The sequence below is a fragment of the Nicotiana tabacum genome, chromosome 22 (assembly GCF_000715075.1).
Source record: "Nicotiana tabacum cultivar K326 chromosome 22, ASM71507v2, whole genome shotgun sequence".
Classification (NCBI taxonomy): domain Eukaryota; kingdom Viridiplantae; phylum Streptophyta; class Magnoliopsida; order Solanales; family Solanaceae; genus Nicotiana; species Nicotiana tabacum.
In genome coordinates, this window is record NC_134101.1 from 25,563,741 (window position 1) to 25,573,746 (window position 10,006).

General features: G+C 35.8%; 2 protein-coding genes across 2 annotated transcripts; one reads left to right on the forward strand and one right to left on the reverse strand.

Moving 5' to 3' along the window:
- The first annotated feature begins 300 nt into the window (after positions 1-300).
- Positions 301-2,995, forward strand: LOC107767263 (uncharacterized). Its single transcript, XM_016586184.2, has 2 exons — positions 301-793; positions 1,467-2,995. Exons 1-2 carry the CDS (start codon positions 468-470, stop codon positions 2,770-2,772), a joined length of 1,632 nt encoding a protein of 543 aa, XP_016441670.1. The 5' UTR covers positions 301-467; the 3' UTR covers positions 2,773-2,995.
- An 882-nt stretch (positions 2,996-3,877) lies between these two features.
- LOC107767257 (uncharacterized) lies at positions 3,878-9,470 on the reverse strand. Its single transcript, XM_016586179.2, has 4 exons — positions 9,161-9,470; positions 8,453-8,565; positions 8,281-8,365; positions 3,878-4,198 (listed from the first exon to the last, which is right to left on the reverse strand). The coding sequence occupies exons 1-4, from the start codon at positions 9,371-9,373 to the stop codon at positions 4,109-4,111; spliced, it is 501 nt and encodes a 166-aa protein (XP_016441665.1). The 5' UTR covers positions 9,374-9,470; the 3' UTR covers positions 3,878-4,108.
- Between the last annotated feature and the right edge of the window lie 536 nt (positions 9,471-10,006).

Consider the following 10,006-nt stretch of genomic DNA (forward strand, 5'->3'; position numbering starts at 1 on the left):
ATTCCGAGTGGTAGCAAGCAGGGCAAGAAGATAAAGTCCAATCTGCCCCTAAACAAATTTTTGACATCTTTCTCGCATCCGTTTTCAAGTTTGACATGACATAATTCAATCTGCCGATTAATTTTTTGTTTCCATTATGAAACATTTGATGCCTTTGGCCTCTCAAACTCTCAAAATAGAAAGATTATAACAAGAGACGAACAGTACAATAAAAAACAGTATAAAGCCAAGATGCTTTTTCTCTTGATGTCATAGTGATAAAAACAAGGTTTTCCAAAATTAATACAACCAATATTTACATAATCCAACTAAGGTTTGCAAAATCCAAAATTGGTTTTTTAAATCCTTGAAACCATCACAGCCAGCTGTTCCCTTCACATAAAAGTCTAAACAATCACTGCGATATATATACTTCTGGAACCAAAAGTGAAAACTCGTTTTGCTTTTGTCCATTCCAAAGCGCTAGAATGGGAGAAAATGGAGAGAACACTTGTGAAGTGGAACAAGCACCAAGTTTGAAGCCAAGATTGGAACACAACGAAGAGATGGGTATGAAAATCCAAAGGGAGGAGGAGGCCTATAGATTGTTTGCAGGATATGAAGAGAAGCCAACAAAAACTGAAGTATTTGGTTGGTATTTCTATGGGATGTGCTCTTATTTCATTCACACAGTTCTGATTCCCATTGTTTTTCCTCTCATTCTGAGCCAAACTGTGTCCTGGCCATCACAGCCTCAACATCGTCTTGTTAAGAATTCCAGGGGTCTCGAGTGTAGACAAAGGGAGTTACAACTGTAAGTACACTAGTATATAACTAAGACATATCTTAAATGTATGAAGACTGCTATGTATCACTTGAAATAAATATTTGTGCTTTGTTTACGCCAAACAAATGAATGCATGCATAATATGTGTCCTCTACATACACTTTTGACCATGGTTAACTAATATGTATCCCCAACTAAATTTATACTTAACCATGGTAAACTCGTATATTTTGGTATAAACATCTTGTGTGAGTGCGTTTTCCGCAGTTCAATCATTTCAGTACAAAAAAATGGTCACACAGGCTACAGATCTTGCTATACATTAAAATTTTATAGCTAATTATATAGGAATCGAGTATCATATCCAAATATTCAACTGATCGATTTACTCTCAAGGACGATAAAGGGGAGATCTGCCAAATTAAATGGAGGGAATTTTTTAAATCTTTGTCCCTTTAGTATTGGTGTTGTTTTAGGAAACGAAAAATGATCTTGTTATATTGGCGGCAAACTGATTGTGTCGCTAATTCAAGAGGCTACTATTGCATCGCATTTTGATGCAGGATAAGAAATTTCCGCATGTATAGTTGATCTTTTTTTTATAGCGCTTAATTAGTTTGTTCAGTTGTTATTCAATAAAAGGATTTGATTGGTCTCACAGTGATTAATTAATTAAACCTGCTACTTTGTCCAAATCCAGGTATAAAATGTTAACAAATCATAAAATGAAGCTCTTGAGTGTTGAATTTTCAGCACTGGAGTGGACTTCAGTTTCTTGGCTAATAGGCCTAATTCTGGCCGCACCAATTCTTGGTATTCTTTCCATCCACCTAGACTATGGCAGGAAACAACAGTTCATTTCTGCTGCAGTAACCGCCGTTGGTGCTGTCTTCTGCCTTCCTGCTGGATTTTTCAAGACTAGATGGATCTTTCCACCTTATATCGCTGCTGTTGTTGCAGCCAACACTATAGCTGGAGCTTGCCACGCCCGTCACCTAGGCCTAATGGTTCGTGGACTTGTTGGCTCACCTATCCGAAAGAGCCAATTTCCGGATAGAAGAGCTGTGGCTAGTTGGCTATCTCTTCATTCTACTGCTGCTGGCTGCTTAGGAGCTGGCATAATCTCTGCTTTTACTTATCATATGCTCGGGAAATCTGATGATAGCTTCACTAGCTTGTGGGTTGTTGCAATTTTTAGTGGTCTAATATGGTTTATTGGAATTGTTCATATTATAAGCACGAATAGACCAGGCCCTAATGCAGATATTCCCTCAAATTCTGTTCCGAAAACTCATGTTATTTCCATTTTCGAGTACCCTCATGCAGCTGGAAGCCTTGCTGGAGTGTTTCTTTCATCTTTCACAACAATGTGCATTTTCACAGGAGGGATACTTTATTCAATTGGAGACCTATGCATTACACCAGTGAACATTTTATACATTTGGCTGACCTATTTCATATTCCCATTGATTTCTCTTCCATTGGCTCATCCATTGCAGTTAGTTATGAGGGCAGATGCTGTGAAAATGCAGCTTCTTGGTTTCATATTATCAGCAGTTGTATCGGGATTCGGATTCTATTATCACCATCAGAATTGGAATAAGGTTCATATACTTGTTTTGGCTGCAGTTCAGAGTACAGCAACAGGGATTTTGCATGCATTTGGAAGAGTGCTTTGGTTGGATTGCTCACCAGCAGGAAAAGAAGGTGCTTTCTCAGTTTGGTTCTCATGGACAAGAGCTTTAGGTACTTGTGCTGGTTTTGCACTTGCATCAGTTTTCCCTGGACAAATCAGCAAGTTATTTGGGATAGCATTTTGTGCTGCAATTCTTGGGAAAATTATCCTCATATTTGGGAATATCAGTAACTTTGCAGGAGCTAAAGCTGCTGGACATGTGAAAGAGCATAGTGAAAAAGGTTCACCAATGACTGCCTTGGGTAGTGGTGCTGAAATGAAGGTACCTTTGTCCACAGAAGCCCAAGAAGAAGTGAGAGTTCAGCTCTAGTTGCTTTTTCCTTCTTTGTCCTTTTTTTGCAAAATTTTCTGTTGGATTATTTTAAAATAAGATTCTTGCCATCTTGTGCATGTACCTAGTAAACTTTTCTATGTATCATGGATTTTGCTTTGAAATCTTCATTCTTTTCTTGTGAACATAGAGAAAATTCATGAGAAAAACTGTCTTCTTACTTGCTATATATGGCTTTTTGTTTGAGAGGATCAAACTGGGAACTACAGCAATATTTGTTTTTAATATTTAAAGAGTTCCAGCTACTCTGTGAACGGATGTTTGATGAGAACTTTACATATCTCATCTATGAAATTTTGTGTCTTTGTGTGTATTAATCATTGCACAGATGAAAGTTTGCATGTGAAAAACTTTTGCTGGGAACAGTGTGTTGGGTTTTTAACTTAGGCTAACCACTTAGTTTTTCTTCGTTTTTGCTTTGTTTAGTTAGAAACTACGTAGAAAGCTTTATCTAGTTAGAACCATTCGCCAAGATTAAGCTTTATTGTCTGACAAGTTTTTGTCCATTTCTTAGTGCTAGCAAGTGGAAAATAGACTAGGGATCATTCTTCTTTTGGCATTAGCATGTTGGAGTACCTACAATTCTCTTCTTAATAAGTACAATCTTGAACATTAGTTTGAAATTGACATGAAATATATGTGATAATCAATGGGAAACCTGATTGTTCATTTTCCCTTGGAATAACATTTGATCAAGTCAACAGTTCGACATTTTTAATGAGGTGGTTAGCACTTTGACACCAAAAATTATGATTAACAACTTATTCCGAAAACTCACATAATTTAACTATTTACTCACCATATTTCCTGACAAACACAACCGCTTGACTAGTATGAATTTGTGTCATTGCTAAATTGCTTTATATTAGATTACGTACTTTAACTTGCTCTCTTTTAGACTCTTCAACGTGTTGTAAAATAAATCCTGTGAAAATTGCTAGGCTTTCCAGAAGTCGTCTAAAAATATGTAAAATAATCAGTTTATATTTGTATCACAGTTGGAAAAGTTAGTTAAACTACCAGAAACATGTTGAAGACTTCTCCACTTGAATATCAGAGAATATTTTGAGTTCGAACGACTTGCTCCTGAGATCATCTCTAGGTAATCTTATTTGTTCTTACGAAACCTCTCAAAATCCACTCATTTGCCAGAGAATGTAAAAGCTTTGTTATGAACGACCTGAAACAAAAGATGTTACATTTTTTACTTAAAAAATCTTCTACACTAGAAGCTGATACCAGAGGAGAAACCAATAGAATGAGAAGAGTAAAAAAAGCCTCTAAAGCGCAGCAAGGGCGTAGAACTACAAATGCTTCAACCACAAAAGTTGAGCTTCTTCATCACTTTTGCATAAGCCAAAGGGACAGTAGCAGGTTGCCTGAGACGACGTTTTGATTTCTTAGACTGCAGCAATCAATAAAACTAGTTTAACAACACATCGAAGTTATAAGAATGCCAGTGTACAAACACAATACCATGCAGATAATTCAACACAGAAGATGGGAGCTCAACTTCGGTTAGGTGCTCAAGGATCTCTTTTTAATGATAAATGTGTCATTTTGTTGATGTGTAAAGAGCACCATGGAGGAGGAGAAACATGGAATTCTACCTTTTTATTCTTAAAAAAAGTGTACTCCAGCATATTTGACCTTGCTATATTTCTACATATCCAAGAATCTACCATAAAATCAACTTCTGAAGTCCTTGAGTTCAGGAAAATCCAAAGATTTGCCTACCAAAACCCGTGGTGGGAAATAGCAAGTACTCGGTGTGTGCAAACTTTCCCCGACACTACCGTCATCAACAACTACGCCTCCATCCCAAACAAGTTGGGGACACCACTCAATGAAGGCATAAGATAAGAGTGATTCAGAAGCTGTGATATCTTACGGCAGACTTCACCTTGTTAAGGAAATTTTGGACTTACTATTCCTCTTAACAAGCTGAATACTCTGCAGTTGAGCAGAAATCAAATCTAATTTACTAGTTCAGCCTGACAGCTTGCAAGATTATGTTCCCACAGGACTTTAGTTTAATACATCCCACATCAAATACTGTATTACCGCACCAAGTTACACTTAGCTGTGATGCACAATATCGTAATTAACTACGCCGATATTAACTAATTGGAGAAAGAAAAGCAATGCCAACTCATTAGTAAGTGTTTCTATGCAATTCGGTTGAGGATGGATTTTACATTCGATACATAGTAGTTAAGAAACAAATGACAACCAATGAATCAATCAATCATGCCTCAAAACAAAATTAGTTGAATAGGCTATATGGATCTTCTTTATCCATTCTACTCTATTCAGCTCCCACTCCAAGACTTAACAATTTGTATTTTGATGCAAATTAGTGGTTCTCTAAAACTTAAGGTTCTCTTGATCTTGCATTTATTTCCACACATATAAGTCTAACCAGAACCAAAAGACTCCCGAAAGCACCACACCAAATGTAAGTGTAAAATTAACAGTTAAACCTCAATCCTAACTAGTTGGTATAACATATATTGTTTATTTGCTTTAATTGGGTCATCTTCTTGGCTAAGCCTATATTAATTTCGAAAGATTGTCAAGTATATTGAAATTTCTACCTCATCGCATTTTACCACTTTCTATCATCATATTGTCGCACTCGCATGTATAGACAAGTACATCTTAAGGTCTTACGTAGGACATGAAAAAGCCATCTTAGTTCACCTTCTCTTTTTCATCCTCTGTGTTACTTGCACCATCGGTTAGATGTGATCATTTCTAATCTTGTTCAAGCTTCCATGAGCGCACAAATATCTTAGCATTCACATTTTTACGACATTCATCTTGTGAATTTATCAAATATGAAGATTCTTCAGCCAATCAATAAGAGAAAAAGGAAGAAATGATGGAAAGGATTACATGGACACTCCCACTCACCATGGAATGCAAAAACTTAGGCACCAGCTTTCTTTTAGAACCTAGGGAGAGCTGATACAAAAACAGATGGGGCAAAACTAGAAGTTCCGTAGGATCACTATTCACCAGTGTAGTAGAATCGTAGTTGTGGTCCTGTAGCACTCTATAATGCTTAGGTTATTAATTCAGCTTCTATCTTTTACTTATTCTAGGCAAATTTTGATTATTTGGTTCCTAGTTTTCTGGATTTCTTTTATATTATTTTCCTTCCTTTTATGTAGTTTGTTGATCTGCAATTTCTTAATATCAGCTATTCCTGCCTTTTATGTTTTTTTCAAGAACTTCTATAACGTGCTAAAAGGAACATCTTCAAGGATTTTGCACAATTTCCTCTAAGAAATAGGGCTTCAACTGAACCAAAGTGAACCCTTCCCACTCGTGCTCCTCTTGTGTCACTACAGAATACAAATCAATTTTTCGACATGCACTAGCAGCTGGTCAAGTTAACCTGCAATTCTGATTATTAGTACATCTTAATTTCTCTAGGTGTTTGAAAGCTTTTAGTCAAGCTTAGTGATCAAACTTTTATGACTGCATTTGTTTAATTGACTACCCTCTGTTGCCTAACCTTTAACCAAAACTCAGCATACTAGAACAACCTAAAAGACACCAAAACACGCAATAAAACCCCAAGATAAAGATTGCCCAGAATGCTCCTCGCAACATAAATACAGATAAACTTGGACAGAAAAATGAACTTTAGTGTGAAATCCTTCTAAAAGGCAACACGAACTTTGATAATTAAGATAAAAGAAAATAATTCAGATCTTTCCTTTTTGTGATAAGTATGAACATTAAATTCATAGTTCCTGCACTTATAGCAATCTTCATTCTAAACGTAATTTTCTGCATCACATATGGCCTGCCAAAATTTATTAAAAATGCACTGAAAGGAATGCAATCCACTTAGAGGCTTTTACTTTTATCTTTTGCCCTCAACACGTAAGATCGAAAAAGAAGCTTTATTTTGTTTTGCCTTCTATCCCTCTAGCAAAAAAGATAACACTTGCTTGCCACTTGAGTCTAAAGCCAATTTCAAGAGACCTTTTTTTAATAAGGAAATTCATGAATTTCGTGAACCTTGTATACCACTACACCATGCTGCCGGTTAGGAAACTCTCAATATCTAGATTAGTCAGAAAAGCCTTGATCCATTTCTATAGTCTTAGTTGACAAAAGTTGAAATCCTAATTTTCTTAGAGCACAAGTTTGATCCCGCAAGGGCCTACAACCACAGTAAGTTTGCTCCAAAAAAAACTTCAATTCAATAAGTCGTACAAATCCTTTACACATTCTCATTCCTGATTCATAACTAGTTTCACTGCATATTGGATTCCAGATTTCTTCCTTACAGCATTTCCCTTATTTATTTTTTGATAAGGAACATTTCCCTTATTTATTTAAACTCCAACATCTGAAAGCTCCAATTTAGAGGTCTCACCAAAGTCCAAACTTCCTTAATCCCTAATTTCTTTCTCCTAAACAGGTGTCACAAATCATCAACTAACGATTGACAGACAGCCCTAGATTTTCACTTAGATTTTAGTTCATTACATCTTTGAACCCTACATCAACTGGATTGTTAAACCATTTCAATGTATTAAGCAAAAAGAATCCTATCAATTCAATAAGTTTAGCACCCTTCGATCACATGAGCTCATTTCAGGAAGTAATGACTACTTTACAAGTTATGCACCTATTCACAAACTTGAACAATTGCAACAGCAAGGTTTAATCTTCCCACTCATTGCCAAAGAGTAACCAAGTTTCTTGCATGGTGGGAAGAAAGATATACGCTTTCACCGAGAAGCATTCTTCTCCCCCCCCCCCGGGGGGTGGGGGTGGGGAAGTTCAGGCAAACAGTTAAAAGGGGAATCACTTATTGATCTTTATTCCTTACTAGTCAAGGAACAATTCTATTACCAGCAATAAGACAAGTACTGAGGTAAACACATAAGTGGTTGAAATTATAACCTAAAACCTAAGTTGCTCCGACACGGCAATTTAGGTGCCGCACCCGTGTCGACACGGCACTAGTATGGGTGTGGGTATGGGATCCGTACCGGATCTAGTCAAACAATTTTGGGTGCTTTAACCACGACGGAAGGAAAATTTCGAGACGAGATACAATTTGATTCCCGAAATCAGAACCAAAACTAGGGTAAATTTGAAGAAAATAGCATACCTTATCATTCTTTACTTATTTATAACTTGAGAATAAAAAATAAATACACACTTTATAAGCTATATGTAAGTGTTCCACAAAATTTCTCATAATTTAGAGCTATATATATATACTTAATTATTTTTAGCCGGATCCCTGCACCCTTATCCATACTAGGATCCGTATCCCCGAATCTTAGAATTTATATTTCGAAGGATCTAGAGGTCTAGATCCGCACTCGTGTCCGAGCAACTTAGCCTAAAACACCACCTCTCAAGCGTAAGGCAATATAAACAAGACTAAAAGGTCATGTATAGAGCATTTGGCTTAATCAATCCCAGCTTCCTAAGCAAAGGAGAAAAGCAGACCTTTAAATGTGCATTGTGTCGCTTCCCCTCTCTCCAGCGCCTAATCAGTCCATCTTTCATCACCCTAAATCTGTCCTTATAAGACCTGATTCAGAAACAAGTGTTACATCTCTTCAATATCTCAGATGACTAAAAATATAAAACAAATTGGTTAATGAAGACATATACATACGAGTAAAATTTCATTTTGATTTTCTTGACTTTTGATGTGACTGGAGTCATCGGTTTCCTGCTTTTCAACTTCCTTTTCTTCTGTTTTGCAGTGATGTACCGCACTTGCGTGAACTAGAAAATAGCAATCAACACTAAACAAGTAAATAACAGACAAATGCAATAAACATAGAACAAATGCTACAAGACATTGCAGCACTCTGGAACTAGAAAAAAACATCAATCAACAATATACAAGTAAATAACAGACAGATGCAATAAGCACACAAAAGACTCTACTAGCATTTTCAGCACCATCCAAGACTGATCGCGAATTAAGCTCAAATTTTTATTAACCCCTTTACTTTTCCTTTCATTTTCCAGCTCTTAGTTAAATAGCAGTGGCACTTATTACAGCAATTACATATAAATAGCAGTAATATAGCGCATTATACTATTTAAACGTTCTGGGAAACCAAAAGAACTGAACACAATATGCAGACGCCAATCCAAGATTTTAAGTCATTACGGGCTGCCCCTTATGAATGAGTGCAATTTAATATAAATATACACATGTACAAAAAATTTCATCTATATATAGTTCAAGCCCAATACATCAGGTGACCAACAAGTACCCACTAATTAAAAATCGCTTTTTTAACTAAATTTTTCTCGACAAAAAAAAAAGGAAAATGATAAAGATATGAGAGAAAAAAAGAACCCAACTTACAGAAGAAGGGAGGAAAGACGAGTGAGTAGAACTTGGGAATGAAATGGGGCCATGGGAAATGGGTGTAAAGGTGGAAGAAAATAAGGTACGAGTAAAAGGTCTGTTAATGGGATTGGTAGCAGTGGTAAGAAGACGATAGGGAAGAGGGTAATGGGTGCTTGGAGTTGAACGGAGAGCGGCGAGGGATCGGAGCTTGGTGCACCATCTCTGCATCTTTGATTTTTTGCTCTTTTGTTTGAGACTTAGGTTTGAGAAAATTTTGCTTTGGGTTGTAAGAGGGAGGGGACTCCACTTTTTTCCGGGTTGAAATTGCAAAGATAGCCGCTTTCAGGATAGCTATTTAAACGATAGTCACCATTCACATTGAATTTAAACTTTAGACATTAAGAACATGTTTGGCCAAGCTTTTGATTAGTCGAAAGTACTTTTTTGACAAAGTAAAAATTTAAGATAATTGGCCAAGATAAAAAAGTAATTTTGAGTAGCAATAGTAGCAGTAGCAGTTTTTCTGCTTTTGGATAAAAGTTACAAATTCTAGCTTTTTTCAAGAAACAGAAGCAGAAAATTAATTTATTTAAGACAAAAATATTCTTATAATAAATTTATATTTTTCAAATTATATCTAGTTAATTTATATTTTCTTTTTCTTTTTTCTACCATATCTTTTTTCTTTTTATTTTTATTTTATCATATTTTTATTCTCTTTCTATTATTACTCTTTTGAACATTCCTCTACTATAAATAGATCTCTTCTTTTATATAGTGATTTATAAGAGTAAATTTTTAATTTATAATTAATGATTTTGATATATTTATAAATATCATGTAAACAATTAGTAATACTAG